The sequence below is a fragment of the Durio zibethinus genome, chromosome 6 (assembly GCF_047325235.1).
Source record: "Durio zibethinus cultivar Kanyao isolate XHJ-2024 chromosome 6, ASM4732523v1, whole genome shotgun sequence".
NCBI lineage: Eukaryota > Viridiplantae > Streptophyta > Magnoliopsida > Malvales > Malvaceae > Durio > Durio zibethinus.
Genome location: NC_143167.1, coordinates 14096337 through 14116827, shown reverse-complemented (window position 1 = coordinate 14116827; position 20491 = coordinate 14096337). Strand labels below are relative to the sequence as shown.

Here is a 20491-nt window from a genome sequence, read left to right as displayed (position 1 = left end):
TGGCTATACAGACATGACCATGGAATGCTAATCTAGTAAATTATCTTCCAAGTAATGTTTTCCCACCTAACTTAACTGATCAATGAAAAACAATTTTCTTACATGATGTTAAGCATTACATTTGGGATGACCTTTTCCTATTTAAGTAATGCAAAGATCAAGTTTTAAGAATATGTGTTCATAAAAAGGAGGTGGAAAGCATTCTACAACAATGCCATGCCTTAAAATATGGAAGGCACTATAGAGGGGAAAGAATGGCAAGTAAGGTATTGTAATGTGGTTTTTATTGGCCTATTTTGTTTAAATGCATGTAGATTTGTTACTCAGTGTGATAGGTGCCAAAAGGTTGGAATCTTGACTAAGAAACAAGAGATGCCCCTCAATAGCATCCTAGAAGTTGAGATCATTGACATGTAGGGGATATATTTCATGGGGCTGTTCATGTCATCTTATGGGAATCTATACATATTGATAGCTGAGGATTATGTTTCAAAATGGGCTAAAGCAATTGCTTCACCTTCTAATAATTCCAAAGTAGTACTTCACTTTTTAAAGAAAAACATCTTTTCAAGGTTTGGTATGCCTAGAGCCATTATAAATGATTAAGGTACTCATTTTTGTAACAAAAATCTTTGAGAAATTGCTAGCCAAATATGGAGTGACCCATAAGATTACCACTGTATATCACCCTCAAACAAGTGGGCAAGCTAAAGTCTCTAATAGGGAGATGAAGAGAATTCTTGGAAAGATAGTCAATCGCTCTAGGAAAGACTAGTCAATTCCTCTAGGAAAGGCTAGGTAGCTAAATTGGATGATTCATTATAGGTTTATATGACAACATACAAGACCCTTTTGGCAATGTCTCCCTATCAATTAGTCTATGGGAAAGCTTATCATCTACTTATGGAGTTTGAGCATAAAGCTTATTGGGCCATCAAAAATTTGAACCTTGATCAAACTCTAGCTAACGAAAAAGGGCTATTATAATTAAATGAATTGGATGAATTTCGACTATAAGCCTATGAAAATACCAAGTTGTACAAAGAAAAAAAAATGAAATGATGGCATGATAAAAGGTAGTGGAAAAGAATTTTGAGCCTTGACATAAAGTGTTGCTCTTTAACTCCAGATTAAAATTATTTCTTGGTAAACTAAATTCAAGATGGAATGGACCCTTTATTATGACCCAAGTTTTTCCCTATGGAGCTATAGAAATTACGGATGAAAAAGAAAAGCAACCTTTTAATGTTAATGGGCATCGATTGAAAGTATAACAATGAGGGACCATAAGACAAGTGGAGGAAGTGGAATGTTTATCTGAGCCATAGAATTAGAGATGGTCAAGCTTGACTAAAACTAGCATTGCTTTGAAGGTAACCCAAGTTCTATTTTAATGAGTATGCTTTCTTTTTTCTTATTTTTTCTTTTTATAATAGATATGTTTTTAATGTTTTTATTTGAGTTGTTTTTGTAGGAATGAAGAAAAGAAATGAGGATGCTTCATGCAATTGAGATTCGTCCTTGAAAAGAAATTTAAGGAGTATTTCTTTTTCCTTTGTTGTTTATAATGTTCCATTTGAGTGTTGGGGGGGGGGGGGAAGAAAACTTTTTGAACTTAAAAGATTTTGAAATCATAATCCATGTTTGCTTTCAAACCAAATTGACATGCTAAATATCATTATGATGCTCACTTACTTGAAAGTTGCATATATTTTCCAAAAATGACTAAAGTATGATATGGAATTTAAGTATAAATGTAATGGAACTTGAAAAAAATTCTTAAGCATGTCTTTTCTTTGGATATGATTTTTATACATGTATTTCTATTCTTTTTTAAGGAACTGCTATGATTTTTGCAAAAGTTTGTAAGATGTGGATTTGCATGAGATTTGAAGATTTGAATAAGTGCTCTAGAATTCACCTACTCAACCCTTGAAGCAAAATCCTAAACTGTATTTGACTTAAGAAATGATCTAAGTAGTTATTGAGATTGTTTGAACCTTTTTCATGCCACCTTTTAATAATGCATCCCTAGTTCCTCTATTTTGAGCCTTTTATATTAATCATTTTCTTTGTTTATTTAGCCACATAATAAGCTAATAAGCCTTTTCTTTGGTTATTATTATCCTTTCTTTTGTTTTGACCTAACCCATTATGTTTACTTGTGTATGGACTTGGGAGGAAGGGAGGTGCAAGGAATGAAATGAAAGAAAGAAAATGGCAACCATGAAAGGCAAAGCCTAAGAAACCCAAAATGGGCTAAATATTATTTTCGAAAAAAAAAATGAAGAAGAAAAAGAAAAAACTACCTTGAATAAAAAAAATGATGCCTGACAAGTCAAGTTTCAAAAAGAGCTACCACTTGTTCCAAGTCTGTATATGTATTATAAACTAGTATATCAATCTAAAAATGAAACGTATGTGAATGATGATCAAATACGAATTTAAGAATCGGGTTCTCAAATATAAAAGACCACCCGAACTCACCAACATCTAGGCAGAGTATGGGTGCTACTTTTTATATTTAAAAATCTTTTTCAATTATTTTTAATATTATTGTATTTTTATAATCAAGATTTAAACAAAACAACTTTATTTATTTATTTATTTATTATTCATGGAAATGTATGAAAATCCTTTGGGAAATAAAATTTTCTAAATAGCCCAATGTCTAGGCGGCATTTAGAATAGATTACTTCACAAAAAATGTTCATGCAAATCCTGATAAATTTAAAAGACTTTGAGTTTTTAAATAAGCTTGGGTTCAAATTTTAAGAATTTATGAACCTCTCTAAAAATCTTCAACATCTAGATAGACTTTTGGAGCAAGTTCATTTTTATAATTCCTTTAAAAAAGATTTTCATATGCTTATATATTTTATATATATTTATTGCTTACTTTAAAATATATCAAATATGAATTTAGATATAAAAAATTAAATTAAAACAAGCATGAAGATCCAAACAATAAAGAAATCAATAGCACATAAAATTAAGCTTGCAATTGAATTTAAGCTATCATGAACAAATTGCATGAGTATAATTAAAATCAAACACACCTAAAAATAAACTTTATTGAAAACAAACTTTAAGTTTTATATTTTAAAAATTTATTTGTTACAATATTCTAAATGAAGAAAGTTACTACTTTATTTTTATTATTATATTCATATCAAGGTTAAAAGAAATATATGAGAACCATTACCATGGTCCCATGTCATCCCCTTTTACTGCCTAAATGGTGTTAGCATTCCATTTTAAACCAATCGATTAAAAATGCAAAGAAATAAAGAAAGCCACAATGGTCCCAACGCCGTGGCCTTTGTTTCTTCTTCATATGTGGCTTTCTTTGTTTGACACTATTTCTTTATAATGAAAGAACACAAGCAGCTTACATGCAGCAAGCAACGCCTCATACAATGACTACAAACTAAGAAGAGATAGCAATGACCCCATCAAGGTCTCCCAAGTACACCCATTACCGCCTTACCTTCCTTGAGACACTACCTACATATGACATCTTTTCTATTTCATTTTTTAAAACCAATCAACATGAAACAGTGAAGAGACACTCAGCTTTGATAACAAGGACAACAAGAACCGAAACTAGATGGCACAAACTAGTAAAATAAATCAAAATGGTCTAAGCTTTCTTACAAATAGATGCATGGAAAATAAACCATAAGCAAGGGACATGTTGAAACTTTAAGTCTCTTTAAACACACAAGGCGGCAAACGTATGAATGATGGAGCTTTAAGACATGCAGCTTGGAACTTCATGGCTTGTACCAGACCCACACGTGAAACTAAGAGCTAGAAAAGAAAGAAAACTCAAACTTTTAAACATTTCTTCCCCCTCTAACAACTTACCTCCTTACTTTGAAAACCATTTCTATTAAAGCCTTTTTCCACGGCTGTACATAAAAAAAATCCAAACCGTGACTGCCCATGGAAGGTTAGGCAGCCCGGTTTGGTTACTGATTTCCTTTTCTTTATTTGTTTTAGCTTAAGCTAAATAAAGGCTAGTTATGAAGGATGGAAAAGCAAGGGCCTTAAAGAAGCAAAGGTATGGAGGAATGATTTATGGGGTGAGCCGACTGCTGCTGCCATTAGAAGAGGCAGCAGCTGTTCGGCAATGCTAGCAAAAAAAGAAGGATGAGATTTCAACCATTTTTGCAACCAAAGCAATAGAACACGTAGAACTTAAACTTCATCCACATTTACACCAAAGTCAGAGCATGAAAAAAACAAATAAGAGCACTTTGTAGAAGATATCATGGTAGGTGCAAGAATGGTGTTAAAAAAAAGAGATGCAAACGGCAGCATATGCCCTTGTATGGGCTCTCACCTTTAAACATTTTTTTTTGGTTTTCAGCTTTCCTTTTTATTTTTTATTTTTTTGGTGTGTTTTCTCTCCCCTTTTTTTCAGATGCCTCTCCTTCCTCCCCCCTTCTCCTGTTCCAGTAGCTTCCTTCCAGCCATACATAATCGGCCAAGCCTCCAAGATCAAGATCCTAATCTTGATCAATGAGGGCCCTTGGATGAAATCTCATCCAAGGGCCAAAGTTTATCCTTTTCTATTTTTTTTAAGGAGCCACCTTTGGCTCTTAGGTCAAGAGGCAGAAAAAGATCCAATGACTCACATTGAACACCGCAGAGGTTAAATTTTCATAAAAAGATTATTTTACCCATAGTATAAATTTTTGGTATTTATGGTCATTTTCTTAAAAATCAACGTTTTCATGGTCATTTTTTATATTTTCAAGCACCAAAAATAATAAAATATTATGAAATTGAGATTTAAAAATTTTCGTGAAAATTTGAGTTTGGAAATGCCAAATTATGAAAATACCCCTCTAAGAGTACTTTGGTAATTTTACTATTTTCAGGGTACTGCAGTAATTTTACAATGCACCAAAAATTATGAAATAATATAAAATTAGGATCTGAAAAGTTTCATGAAATTTCGAGATTGAGAAAGCTAAATTACGAAAATACCCATAAAAGGGTATATTGGTAATTTTACCCTTTTCGGGGGATTACTACGATTTTAGATGCAATAAAAATCATGAAATATTATAAAATTAATATTTGAAAAGTTTCATAAAAATCCAAGCTCGAAAAGCTCAAATTACAAAAGCATCCCTTATAAGGGTATTTTGGTAGTTTTGCTTTTCTCGGGGCATCATAAAAATTTTAGTCTTTCAAAAAAATTTCAAATTCGATTTTAAACCACTTTTATTTTAATGAGGTTTTGAATTTTCAAAATTGACTCATGCTTTTATCCATTTTGATCAAGTTTTGTGCAATTTTGACTTTATTTGACCGGATTTGATCCAAGTTGACTTTAGATTTTCTAGATAGGCAATTTTGTGAGTCTTTTATGAGTCATAAATGGTCCTCCTAAATGGTTTTGGCCTATGTTTGCAAATGAGCTCTGAATCAATTATTTTCAAAGATATTTCAGATAAAATTTAGTGTCTACACATGTGACACCAAGACTACATATAGTCGAGGTCGGCCTTTTGTGAGCCCATTTACTCATGGACAACTCTTTATCAATCTTTCAAGCCTCATACATGTGAACTCTTTCTTGACTCTAACCCCGTAGGGTCTCTTGCAACATTCTGAAACTCAATAGGGAAGAACTTAACTCCTATCATATCACTAGCCCACAAATCTTAAGGTGGTTTTGTGCACCCTTTTATGCTTGCAAGCAGTAGAATCCCGAGCATCGACCCTAATCAAATTCACATATGGGCGTGCAAACTTGGTTCTTGTGATAGTATCTCCATTTGGCATGGTGAGAACCCAACACCATGCCCATAAAGACCATTTGCAAGCTTTTGTGCTTGGAACTTGAAGGTACAACATGAATGCTAGTCAACAACCAACCTAGAGCCCCTCTAGGCTCATCTCATTCTCACAAAACTTTTATCTAAGGGTCTTAACCCTTAGCCTCACTTTAGGTTGCCTATACACATGATGGACACCTAATATCTTTCATGTCCCACCTTGTAAAACTCAGGTGTGCTACCCTAATCGCAGTATACCTCTACCGAATGGCCATAAGGGTCTAACAGCATGCTTGTTTGCTAGCCCACTCATCCATCATGCTCGATGGTGCCCCTTTTACGTAAACACCATCTCATGATCCTTGGTTACTTATCGAACCAACTCAATGAATGGAAATTGAAGGGCATAATGAACGCTATCGTCTAACCCCACGGTCTAACATAAAAGCATGATATGATGCCCACTAGCCCTAATCATCCCCGGGTTTGCCATGACCCCAGGAGACACAATGCCACACTCATGACCTGATGACACCTACCCACCTAAACACCATATATGTCTAAGAGTAGCTCACTTTAGACTAGCAAGGCTCTGCCCACCTACTAGCCAAAGGGGTGATGAGAGTTGACACCAAACGTTTCCCTATAAAGAGCATAATAGAATTCACAATTATGCTATCAGGAACCATAAAAATGTCTGAAAAGGGAACACTTTTCTCCTCAGCCAACTTAGGGTCCTTTTTAACCAACTTAAGGCTCAATGGCCTACCTCTTAGCTCCAATAATACCAGCATTCCATTCGTTGCTCTACCAACCCACTCGAAGGTGCTCGCAAATAGCTTCGACTAACAACACTTGATTCACTACCAAGCTCCAGGGCGCCTGCACACTAACCTACACTTGTCCGCGCATCTTAGCACTAGGGCTTACACCGTTCGTTTACAACTCTAGGACCATATCCTAATCACAAGGCTTCATCCGTTGCTCAACTTAGGGTCAATCATGGTAAGACCGAGGCACACCAAGGCTTTACCATGACACCTGACATGCTTAATTTATCCGTGGTTGTCCCTAATATCAAAACGGATTGTTTGACTGGTCATGCAGTGATGAAACCCAAGCAAGGCACAGCTTAATCTTATGTGGTTTGATCCTGGTTTTATATGCTGGATCTGCCAGAGCTTCTGATGAAGAGACGAAAGAGGAAGCAATGGAGTTTGCTATTCAGCATGCCAAGGCAAAGGGACTATGCCATAATGGGGATTTAGTTGTTGCTCTGCATCGGATTGGAGCTACATCCGTAATCAAGATCTTGTACTGTCATGTGAGTTTGCCTTGGTGATTTTTGCTTCACTTTTGGATTGATTTTTGGGACGTTCCCTAGTACAAGGGGTTAAACAATGCTTCTTATGCAGCAGCGTTCCGGTGTTCTTATTTTTGGATGCAACAAACGTGACGTAACTATGATTTTGTTGACAAGTGATTTCATTTTGATTCCGCAAGTGATTTATTATTATTTTATTATTATATGCACAGACTTTGTCACTTTGGTAAGGCCTGAAGGTGTTAGTGCCGGCTGACTTGTATCTCCATTTTGTTTCCGATGAAATCGCTTGTATTTAACGTACTACATCTGTTCGTACGTCATGTTAGACGCGAGTTCTATTTGGATGTTTTCCTGGGTTGTTTGGTTGATTGATGCTGCGGAAAAACAATGATAAGACTTGAATGTTAAGTAGGTTATTGCTCCATCGGCATAATTTATCATTCATAAATTATGAATGAATAAAGTCAAAGGAGAAAGCGTCCGATAATCCTTAAAAGTTGAGTTAGAAGATTATCTTTAAAAAAAAAAAAAGGACAGTTCCATTGAAAATATTCTACATGGATTGGGGTGTAGGGTAGCAGCCATCCCCAGCCAGATCAGATCGTTCAGGCTCTACCATCACCGCCTTTTATATTAATCCACACAGATTCATCATGCATGACTCTCTCCCCCCTCCCCCCCCCCCCCCCCCCACTACGTAAAACAACTGATGGGTTTATTTGTACTTAAAATCTACGTGCACATCTCACATCCCTTAGCCTCAAAGTCTCCTCCAGGATGCTCTGATGAATTAGTCCAATATGAAATGTTATTTTTCACTATTAGACGAGGCCAAAGAGGGAAATAAAATAAGAAAAAGTACCATTCAAATGAACAGAAACAAAATTACATATATCAGAATTCAGGAGTAGTAGGTAAAATAGCAGCAGCAGCTGCAGAAATTCTTCCAAGAACATAGAAATTGACCCAAAAAAAAAAAAAAACATAATTTTTTCCCAAGATTCAAATTCATTGTACGATAACTATGTACATAAGCAAGGCAGAATACTCAAAGCAACATAGTGAACATAACTTATGGAAATATACTCAATTCTCATCTGTTAGAGAAGCACTTCCGGATTCAGAGCTTGAAGAAGTAGAGGACGAATTGCCTCTGCCAGACTAAGAACCCGATGAGAACAAGCCATTGAATGGCCATGCGAATGAGAACCTTCTCCCACTCCCACTCCCACTCCCACTCCCACTTCTCCCATCTCCTTCACCCTCTTCCCCACTACCATCAACATTGTTTTCACTTTCTCTTTGGTCAATATTATTGCTTGACCTCTCAGAACCAAGTTTTGATTCATCAGCAGGCATTTGATATCTACAAACTGGGCAAGAACTATGAAGCTCCAACCATGGCAATATACAACCACTATGAAACTTATGCTTACATGGCATTTCCTTTGCTTCGCTGCCAGCCTCAAAATCATCCAAACACACAGAACATTGCAAATTCTCCTCAATTTTCACAGTAGGCAGGGCTTCAACCGCCTCTTTTTGTGCTGGTGGAGTCCCATATCTGTTTGGGTCGTTTTCTGCCAAATGCTGCAACAATAAGTCTAAACCAGGACCGATGAAATAATTGCCTAAAGACCCTACATAGTTGGAGTTTTGGTTTTGACCACCCTGGTTGGAATCATAAGAGCCCTGGACAATTATAGTCTGATTGAAAGGATTGATCAAAATTAGACGCTCTCTTTCCCCATCTCTATCCCTGCTCATATCACTGTCCCTATCATTCTCAGAATTCTCAGTTTCAGATGCAATTCCATCTCTAATACCTTGAAGCAACTGTAAAATTGTCGCAGAGCTTCTTCTTCTTCTCCTCCTAATGATGGATTCAAGTTCTCGGTCCAACTCAGTATCTCGTCCATGGCGAGCTTCACCATCATCATGGTCATCATCCTCTTCTTCAAAGTCAATACGTCTAAGTCTTCTGCGGCGGCGGGGATTACCCATCATACCTAACAAGATGGGTGCCCACAGAGAGAGTGCTCGATCAGATTGGATATCAGACTCTATGTCTTGACTGTCTCTTGTGCCACTGCTCATTTCTACAATAAACCCACGTAAACAAATTGGGCATTTAATCTCAACTTCCATTATGGGAGTCACCATTTGAGAGCATCGATAACACCAGTACCTTGCTGCCATTGCTTCCTCCATTCTTTTTCAGTCCTTTCTCCTCCTTCCTCGGCACAAATTTATTCTCTTTTCCTGTTCCTTTAGGGGTTCTGTAACAAAAAAGAGCAAATAGCATCAAGAAAACAAATTACAGTCAACTAAAATGGAACGCAATCTGCCCAAAAAGATCATCCATTTTGAAAGATTTAGCAGATCTACAAAAAGAATTCTCCCTCAAGCAACAAAACGTTTCCAACGTGTGATTGATCCTTGAAGAAAAACAACACCCTAAATTGTAAACTTATGTAGTTAGATCCAAGTCCTAAGCCCTTCAAATCTTCATTTCTTTCTTTTTTTAATAAAAAAAGATAAGAAAGACGATGATAATACGTAAAAAATTCGAAATTATAGATTCAGAACAACCCACAAATACAAAAGTAAATATAGAATTGCGAGTCTTAAAACGAAATCCCAAAGAACACAATATTAAAACACCCAAAAAAAAAAAAAAAACGTAGGAGCCAGAATCTCCAAACTGCTAAACAAAAACCAGAAATCCAAGGAAAGATGTTTCAATAGTAAAGCATTTCTTAAAAAAAAAAAAAAGGTTCAAAATTCATATTCCATTCCAATTCTCAAAGACAATAATAATTATTAATTATCCATAACAAAGAAATAACCCAAATCACTGAAATAATTAGAATCAATAAATAAAAAGATTTCATACCACAGATGTAATGTTTCTCTTACCTTTTTTCTTTTATATTTTTTCTGATTGTGGGCAGCAGTGAATTCGAACAAGAAAGAGGAGATCTTGGGTTGATTTTGTGTTGAGGAAAAGAGAAAGAAATAACCACAGTTTTACTTTTCTTGCCGTTATAGGAAAATCCAACCGCGTTCTCTCTTTCTTCTCTTTTTTTTTTTAATAATTTTCTATTAATTTTTGCCAATTTTCTAACTTATATTATTAATTAACTCCCGTTTTACCTAATTATATTAATATTAATCATAAAAATCTAAAAATCTTTCGCATCAAAGAAAAGAAAAACGCGTGGACAGGTGGCAGTGTTTGATAGATGTTTGTAACTTTCAATGCCAATCCAATCAAACATACTTTGTCCTTTGGCTGTGGCCTCTTACTATTATTTTATTCCATTTTCTCTTTCCCATTTTGTATTTGGCCCGGTATCCGCCCACTGGAGTGTCACCGAATCACTTCACGGTGTTGATGCTGCCACCGCAATGCGATTGAATGCACCCATTATACGGAATATGCCGCCTCACATTTTGTCATATAACAATTTTATTTACATAATATTTCATTTTCATTACCAAGCTTTAAATTTTAATTGGATTAATATCATAAAAAATTTTTAAACTATAATGTAATATTTAATATGATATATAAATTTTAATAATTTTAATATAATATATGAATTATAAATTTATTAATTAATATGATATTTAGTTTTTAAAATATAACATTAATTAATTGATTCATAATTTTGATATAATATTAAAATTTTTTAAAATTCAGATATTATATTAAATATTTTATTATAGTTTAAAGATAATGCATAACATTAATCTATTTTAATTTTTAATTTTTTAATTTTTATAATATTTTAAATTCTTACATTCACAACATAAGAGTAAAAAATTCTCTAAAATAAAATTAAATAATCATACAAGTTTTTATTGTTTTGTTTTAATCAATTAAGCTCTAAAACATTTATTTTCATTAATTGAGCCTCTATTAAATGAAAATCAATTAATTGCCAATACTCATTTTCGTTTAATTGAAGATTCAATTAGGTAAAAATTGATGTTTAATGATTTAATTGAGTGAAAATAAATATTTAAAAGTTTAATAAATTTAAAATAAAAAGATTTAAGACTTGAATAATTATAATAAATGTGAAACAAATAAATGATTATTAAATTTTTATTTGAATTCCTTTTTATCCTTTAACCTACATTCATCTATCATTATTATAATAAATGAAATATATCATGTCAATATTATTTGAATGTTCATTTTTCTACCATGTAAATATTCACATAAACATTTGTAAGTAGTTTTGTTTCAAAAATAAATTTTAAACTTCATTACATAATTGCCAGGTTTGTCTTGCTCAATGATTACAAGTAATATATTCGGGAAGTCTTAAACCCAAACCCTCTTATCCTCTTCTCCCATGGCCATCTTTGCTAATGAGATGCCTTATTGCCCTCTCTGTTGACGTGCATACATTCCCAAAATGTGAAACCATGTAGCCTACATTAGACTTTTTTCATAAGATTACCAACTTGGGACAAATCTTTGTTTTTCTTCTTTATTTGGTGCACGATCTTCTTCGCTGGAAACCCATGTCTGATGCAAACTTGACTGCTTCCAGCGCTGCCAAAGCTTCAATTGTTATGGTTTCATATATGCCTGGAACTTTATGCTCATTGCTCCAAGAATAACTCCAGCTAAGTCTCAGGCCACTACTTCGATACCCTCAATTCCATTATTTACATCCAAGGCCTCGTCAAAATTTATCTTGACTTTACCTTTTATTGGTGCTTTCCACGGGTCTGCTATTTTAGTTGTCAAACTATCTAGTCTTTCTTGTGTTTTTTTATACTCTTCTTGGTATTAAATGGCAAACCTTGCTGTGTGTTGGCTGCTACGTTGTACTCAGTTCTTAACATAATTGTTTTTACTTGTCCATATTACCCAAGAAACTGTTAGAACCTTATCCAACCTGCCTTTATCAAGGTTTTTGGTCAGTATTTTCAACCAATCCCAATCTTCTGTTCCTGTTGTCCCCAGTTGTAATCGGTCAGCCCAGCTTCCCTCCACATTTCCATTGCTTTTAGGCATTTAGCGATAACATGTATCACAGTTTCCTCCCCCATATTACACCTTTGGCATGTCGCTTGTGTTTTGATCATCCTCTTTGTAGGTTTTTGTACACAGGGAGAATTTCATTACATAATCTTCAACCAAATACCTTTAGTTTACTTGGGAGATCAACATGTGATAATTTGTTCTAATCTTCAACCAAATACCTTTAGCTTACTTGGGAGATCAACATGTGATAATTTGTTCCACCCTTCCATCTACCTTCCCCTTTCTCCCTCCTTGTAGGTTTCCTGACTTTCGTGCATCGATTGCTTTTTTAACCTCTAGAGATGATAACCACTAATTGAAATGCCAGACTTGAACATTTTAGGCCATAACTTTACTAATCGATATTGCCATTATTTGCTTCACCATGGCTACTATGAACAACTTTAGCAGTTTCCTTCTATCCCATTTACCATCCTCCTTGTTTATAAGTCCTCTCACCATACCAACCTCATGAATGGAGCTATCTAAAGGTAAAGGAACAAAGGAGCTTGCCTCAGCTATTTATGGATTTTGCCAAATTTTAATCATTTATCTGTTTCCCACTCTCCGCTTTATACCTATCTTTAATACCTCCCTGCCTTTGCAAATACCTTTCCATGTATATGAGAAGTAGTTTCCCACGTTAGCTTCAAGGAAAGAAGTATTAGGAAAATACTTCGATTTGAGTACCCTGTGCACTAGTGACAAGGGATCCTACATCAATCTCTATCTTTGCTTTACCCGAAGGGCCATATTAAACCATTCCATGTTTGTGAACCCTATACCACCTTCTTTCATAAATTTATAAAGTTTCTTCTAAGCCATCCAATGTATGCCTTTATTTCCCTTTTTTCTTGGCTCTACCAATATGTACTCATGATCATGTTTATTTCCTAGCATAATCTTTTAAGGAAAAAGAAACAAGACATGGCATAGGAAGACATGGATTGTAGAACTGCTTTGATGAATACCTCTTTCCCCCCAGCTAAAATCTATTTCTAGCTTTAGTTTTAGATTCTTTGTTGCATCATTTCTATCACCCCTATAAAAGCCTGCTTATTCCCTTTTTCAATTAACATTGGTAATCCTAGGTATTTTTTTTGGATTGTTGGTAGTTGGGATCCCAAATAGACTTTTAACTACCTCTTGTATTCCATTGCTCATGTTTCTTAAAGAATAACCCAAATTTGTTATAGTTTATTTTTTGTCCTAACCCTATTTCATACACCTTTAGTAGCTTTTCACTCTTTCACAATCTATAGATGGTTTGCTTTGAAAAAAGCAAACTATCACCTAAAAGAAAAAAAAAAAGATGAGTGATTTTTAAGCCATTTACACTAGCTTAAACATCTTGCAACATACTAATATTTTGTTATTTTGACAAAAGCGTTAAGAGACCTTCCATACAAATTCGAAACAAGTAATGTAATAGGGGGTCTCCCTATCTAAACTTTCTTTATTGGGTTATAGTCTCAGTCACATATCCATTAATTCACCACTTTGTATGAAACTATTGTCATACATTGCATTATGGTTGAGATCCATCTTTCACAAAACTTAATTTTTCTCATGACAAATTCGATAAAACCCCATTCATAAAGGGATTAATGCATTAATTTATAGAGTTAAAGTAGTAGAGTTTTAAAATTTTTAATTCTTCAAAGCCAAGACCAATCAACAAGATTATACAAACATACAACTTCACACACATACATGGGTTACAACTTAGGTTGTTACCTTAGATGTTGAAATTCTTTTGGTTGAATTTAGTGACCTTCCTAAATAGTTTTCCAAGCCAAGAAGTTGCCCAAATGTTCAGCTTCTAATAATGATCTACAAGAACTTTTGTGAAAAAAATCTTCTCTAAGGTTTGGTAGAACTCAAAGCTATGCACTAGCTAGTATATGATTTTAAGATCTCTTATATTCTTTTAAGCTTTTGCTTTGACTCTCTTAGCTTATTCTTTTTTTTAGTGAAACTTGCTAATTGCTTACTGTAGACATTGAATTTTGTTGGAACATTTTTAACATGACTAACCTGGGCTCATTTGCGAACATAGGTAGGAACTATTAATATAGGATCATTACGTAAACCATTTAGGAGGATCATTTACAACCCATAAAAAGTGCACAAATTAGTCCATTTGGAGACCCAAAGTCAACTTAGGTCAAATTCGATCAAACTTTGTCAAAAAAATTAAAATTAGTCAATTAAAGTCAAAATTGTACAAAAACTTGGTCAATTGATAGAACTAGGGTCAATTCTCAAAATTCGTAACCTAATTGGAATTAATATGTTTCAAAAGTTAAAATTGGTGATTTTTAAGCACTAAAACTTTTATTGCTCATATGAAATTACAAAAGTACTAAAATGTCCTTTAGGGATATTTTTGTAATTTGACCTTCCTAAACTCGAATTTTCATAAAAGTTTTTAGATCTTAATTTCATAATATTTCATGATTTTTGGTGCATTTGAAAATACAGCAATACTTTATAATGTGTGAAATTATCAAAATACCTCTTAGGGATATTTTCATAATTTGGCTTTTTTGAACTCAAATTTTCATGAAACTTTTCAGATTTTAATTTTCTAATATTTAATATTTTTGGTGCATTGGAAATCACAATAGTACCTCGAAAGGTGTAAAATTACTAAAATACCCCATTAAGGATATTTTCATAATTTGACCTTTCCGAACTCAAATTTTCATTAAACTTTTCAGATCTTAATTTCGTAATATTTCATGAGTTAAAATTGTTGATGCAGTGGCTACTTTGGTTGCAATGTTCAAGATAAATGCCAATATGGGAACTTAACCCATTTTAGTACAAAGGCAGGATTCATTAGCCTATTGTTCAAATGTGGAGAAAGAAATAGACCGTTGACCCTAGTATCATGACATTGTACATTACATTAAGTGTTGTGAATATCTTGAGCATGCTTTGGAGAATGATAAAAGGATTATTCGAAGATTAGTAGTGGGGTTTGTGCTTGATGAGGAAATCTTATACAAGAAAGGTCAAGATTAGGTACTGTTGAGATGCATAGATGCTGTGGAAGCTAAAAAGAATCTAGAGCAAGTCCATGAAGGGATTTATGGGATGCATGTTAATTGACACATGATGACCTGACAGATAATGAGGGCGGGATATTACTGGACAACATTAAAGAATAATTGCATCAATTAGGCTAGAAAATGCCATAAATGTCAAATCTATGCGGATAAAATTCATTCTCTTCCAGTCTTGTTGCACGTGTTAGCACCACTGTGGCCATTCTTGATGTGGGGAATGAATGTGCTTGGGCCTATAACTTCGAAAGCTTCAAATGAGCGTCAATTTATCTTCATAGTGATTGATTACTTCATAAAGTGGATAGAAACAACTTTTTATGCTAGTGTTTCCTAGACAATAATGTGCAAGTTCTTAAAAAGAAAGATAATATATCGATATGGGTTCCTAAAAAGAATTATCTTTGACAATGCTACCAAATTAAACAGTAAAATGACGAAAGAAATAAGTGCATAGTTTAAGATAAAACATCATCATTCAGTGCCCTATCGCTCGAAGATGAATGGTGCGGTAGAGGTTGTAAATAAAAACATAAAAAAAATACTAAAAAAGATTATTGATATGTATAGAGATCGGCATATGAAATTGCCCTTTACCTTACTCACTTATAAGACATTGATCCAAACTTCAACCAGAGCTACCCCATTTTTACCAGTTTATGATATGGAAATAGTGTTGTCGATTGAGCTAGAAATCCCTTTTTTGAGAGTACTGATGGAAGTAAAGATGGATGGGGTAGATGGGTGTAAGAACATTTTGAACAATTGAACCTTATAGAAGAGAAGAGGCTTTGGGCACTTTATCATGGATAGATGTGCCAAAAGAGGATGATACAGGCGCATGACAAGAAGTTATGCCTTCGATGTTTTCATGAAAGAAAACTAGTCCTAAAAAAGATCTGACCAAATTAACAAGATAGTAGGGGAAAGTGGGCAACTAATTAGGAAGGCCCATATATAGTGAAAAAGGTATTTTCGGGTAGAGCTATGATCTTACTAGAAATGGATGAAGAGGAATTACCGAATTTAGTAAATTTTGATATTGTAAAAAAATATTTTTCGTAGTTAAAAAAATAAAATATATTTAAAAATGAAAAATAAAAAAATCAAATTAGAACAAAATAAAATAAAAATAAATCAAAATTAAAAAAAATCAAATCAATAAAAAAAGTAATTAAAGTCAAAATAAAATAAAAAAATTAATTAAAAAAATTCAAACAAAAAACTCGAAAATGGCAGTCTAAAATAATAATTCAAACTGAAAACTCAAAAAAGGCAATCTTAATCAAAACGGGGATCATTTTAAGCTGAAAACTTAAAAAGACGGCTTAAATAAAAGTGGAGCTAGAAAGAAGCCATTCAAGAACCAAAAAGATGGCACAGGACTAGATAAATCAATGTCAAAATCAAAAGAGACGATTTTAGGGAAATTTACATTGGTTACAAGCATAGGGCAAGGGATTAATTATAAGAGTTCAAGTTTAGCAAGATCACTTGTGTAATGAATTTTTTAGAAGTGATCTAGTTTGAGTTAATTTGGCTTGTCAAATGTTCATTATTCAAAGAAATGATATTTGATTTCTTTGAGTACCTTTTTAAAATTTCTAATTCTCTATATTTCAACAATATTATCTTTTTCTCTTTCCAAATTGAAATAAATTTCTCATCATTGGTTCAAACTCATATTCCATTTTGAATTTTGAAATCATTGTATTTGTCATTAAAAGTTGGGATAATTATTGATAATGCTCTATCAGTGTGTAGCTCAGGAAAACATGAATGTAAGATAATAGCACAAAAAGGCAAAGAATTAATTAATTGGAGGAGGGATGGCCAAAGAAAAATTCTGGGGAAAACTTCTAAATAAATAGCAGTCACAAAAAAGCATTTAAAAAATTTAATCCATTAAAAAAAAGAGAAAGAAACAAAACGAAGGCATTAAGGCAACTTCTAAGGTTTGAAAAGGCCGAATTAATCTTGGACTTAAAATTGATATGATTAAAAAATGCATGGTATAAATTATTGATTGCATCTCTACCATTCAAGCTCATTTTAGTAATCACATGTATTGCATACATTTCTTCTGATAAATGATGCTAAGGGTTTTCATAAGAAAATATTAAGTGATATAGAGTGTTTTTCCTTGGATTTCCCTTGCATCGAAAGGAAACTTTATTATTTGTTTTTTCGACTATTGTGTTATCTCGATCATTATTATTTTTTGACCTATGGTATTGTTCCGGTCATATTTTTTTTTCAATCGTTGGTGTTATTGTGATCATCTTTATTTTTTTGACTTATGGTGTTGTCCTAGTCATATTTGTTTTCTCAACAGTTGGTGTTATCCTAGTCATCTTTACTTTTTTGACCTATGGTGTTTTCTTGGTCATTGTTATTTTATGACTTACGGTGGTGTCCTGATTATCTTTATTTTTTGACCTACGATGTTGTCTTGGTTGTCTTTATTTTTTGACATGCGATGTTGTCCGATCATATTTATTTTTTTGAGCTACGGTGATGTCTCTGTCATCTTTATTTTTTAACCTACCATGTTGTCTCAATCATCTTTATTTTTTTGACTTGCAATGTTGTCCTAGTCATCTTTTTTTTGACTTGCAGTGTTGTTTCGATCAATTTTTATTTTTTGACCTGCAATGTTATCCCGATCATATTTATTTTCCTGACTATTGGTGTTATCTTGATCATCTTTATTTTTTGACTTACAATGTTGTTTCAATCATCTTTTATTTTTTAACTTGTGATGTTGTCCAGATCATATTTGTTTTTTTGACCATTGGTGTTGTCATGGTCATCTTTTTTTTTTTATCTATAGTGTTATCTCAATCATTTTTATTTTTTGAACTGCGACATTGTCTCGATCATATTTGTTTTTTTGATAGTTTGGTGTTGTCCCAGTCATCTTTATTTTCTTGACCTACGATGTTATTCTGATCATTTATATTTTTTAACTTATGGTGTTATCTTGATTGTATTTGCTTTTTTGACCTATAATGTTGTCTTGGTTATCTTTATTTTTCTAACTTGTGATGTTGTTTCGGTCATTCTTTATTTTTCAAAAGAAAAAAAAAACAAAGAACAAAAACAACAAAAAAAATGAATGAGGGGAACAAAGGTTTTCTCTCTCACTTGGAAGCATCATCCAGATAAAAATATCATTTATATCTTTGCATTATTTCTGTTTTTCAAAAATATGTAAAGAGGGGCAACTATATATATCGAATTCATCTGAAACATTTTTAAAATGACTGACCGGAGCTCATTTACGAATATAGGCTGGAACCATTAATATAGGACCATTATGTAAACCATTTAAGCGAACCATTTACAACCCATAAAAAGCCCACAAATTAGCCTATTTGGAGACCCAAAATCAACTCAGGTCAAATTCGGTTAAACTTGGTCAATAGAGTTAAAATTAGTCAAACAAAATCAAAATTACATAAAACTTGGTCAAAATAAAAAGAACCCGAGTCAATTATCAAAATTTGTAACTTAATTAGAATCAATGTGGTTCAAAAGTTTAAATTGGTGATTTTTAATGCACTAAAACTTTTATTGCACTTAGAGAATCACAAAAGTACTAAAATGCCTTTTAGGGATATTTTTATAATTTAACCTTTCCAAGCTCAAATTTTCATGAAACTTTTCATATCTCAGTTTCATAATATTTCATGATTTTTGGTGCATTTAAAATCATAACAATACCCTGAAAAGTGTGAAAGTACCAAAATACCTCTTAAGGGCATTTTTATAATTTGACCTTTCCAAGCTTAGATTTTCATGAACTTTCTAAATCTTAATTTCTTAATATTTGATGATTTTTGGTGTATTTGAAATCATAGCAGTACCCTGAGAGGTTTGTAATTACCAAAATATTCTTTTAAGGTTATTATCATAATTTGGCCTTTCCAAGCTCGGATTTTCATAAAACTTTTCAAATCTTAATTTCATAATATTTCATGATTTTTGGTGTATTTAAAATCATAGTAGTACTCTGAAAGATGTAACATTAGCAAAATACCCCTTAATGGTATTTTCGTAATTTGATCTTCTCGGATACAAATTTTCACAAAATTTTTTAGATCTTAATTTTATAATATTTTATTATTTTTTGTGCTTTAAAATCTTGAAGATGACCATGGAAACATTAATTTCTAAGAAAATTGCCTAAATACTGAAAACTTTATACTAATGGTAAAATGGTCTTTTCCTTTAGCTTAGGGGCTATAATAATCCAACCTTTGCAGTGAATAATGTGGACCATTAGATTTTTTGTTGAATCTTGACCCAATGGCTAAAGATTGCTCCTTAAAGAAAAAAGGGAGGAATTTTGGCTCTTGAATGAGATTTGATCTAATGGTTATAATTTAATCTTGGATGGATATTTTGTCTTCATCTTTTTAAAGAAGGGGGGATTTTTTTTTTTGCAATTTTAGAGAAATGAGGGCAGCTTGTGAAATGAGGAAAAAAAGAAAAAATCAAGAAAAAAAGAAAAAAAATTGTGAAAAGCTTGCAATATGTAGAATTTTTCTCTTTTTTTTTGCCTTCTTTTTTCATTCCATAAGATTCATCACATCCTCCATATCATTTACTTTTTTTCTAATTTTTTGTTCCTTTTTTTTTAAGAAAGTGGTAATTCTTTATTGATATTTTTTACTAAGCTTGATCAAATTATATCCAACTAGTTAATAGTTTGGATCAAAACAAGAAAACCATGCAACAAAAAATTTCCAATCCACCATTTTGGCCTTTGAAGGTTTAATGGCTGAACCACATTTGGTCTTGCATTGATGTTTTCCTTCCTTTTGAAGGTTATTTGTGATGATTAAATGGTAAGTTTATTTGTTGTTTGCATAAATTTTAGCTAGAATGTAATATGAGGATGTTGTTTGACTTTAAATGTTGACTCCATATTTTCTTCTCTTCTTAGTTCGTCGTATGCTTGTTGAAACTCCTCATATATTGTAGATGCCTTCATATGATGGAAATGGTGATGTTCAATGCATTTGAGTGAAATAAAATGTTGATTGCTTAGGGAAATGCCATAGAATATTCGGCCAAGGTAGTTTCCTTGCTTGGCTGAAACTTGTTCATCCATTTGTGGCCAAATGTTGCTCGATCTTATGTAATTGATTTTTGTGTTTGTCATGTTTACTAAATTTTCAATGTGTTGGATTAATTTTTCAATGGAAAAATGGTAGTTGAATAAGTTGTATGGTTGATTTTTATG

At 33.0% G+C, this 20491-nt stretch overlaps 1 protein-coding gene across 2 annotated transcripts; it reads right to left on the bottom strand.

Annotated features, from left to right (window-relative positions):
- Positions 1-7962: 7962 nt before the first annotated feature.
- On the bottom strand, positions 7963-10264 carry LOC111285479 (E3 ubiquitin-protein ligase SIRP1-like). 2 transcript variants are annotated; one of them, XM_089762215.1, is made up of 3 exons: positions 10042-10260; positions 9311-9401; positions 7963-9221 (listed from the first exon to the last, which is right to left on the bottom strand). In XM_089762215.1, exon 3 carries the CDS (start codon positions 9217-9219, stop codon positions 8284-8286), a length of 936 nt encoding a protein of 311 aa, XP_089618341.1. In that variant the 5' UTR covers positions 9220-9221; positions 9311-9401; positions 10042-10260; the 3' UTR covers positions 7963-8283. The 2 variants fall into 2 exon arrangements, with proteins under 2 accessions (XP_089618341.1, XP_022730692.2); XM_022874957.2 differs by having other exon boundaries at positions 7963-9401; positions 10042-10264.
- Between the last annotated feature and the right edge of the window lie 10227 nt (positions 10265-20491).

Coding starts and splice junctions, on each gene's coding strand:
- LOC111285479 (XM_022874957.2), bottom strand. CDS start 9,333: ATGGAGGAAGCAATGGCAGCAAGGTACTGGTGTTATCGATGCTCTCAA.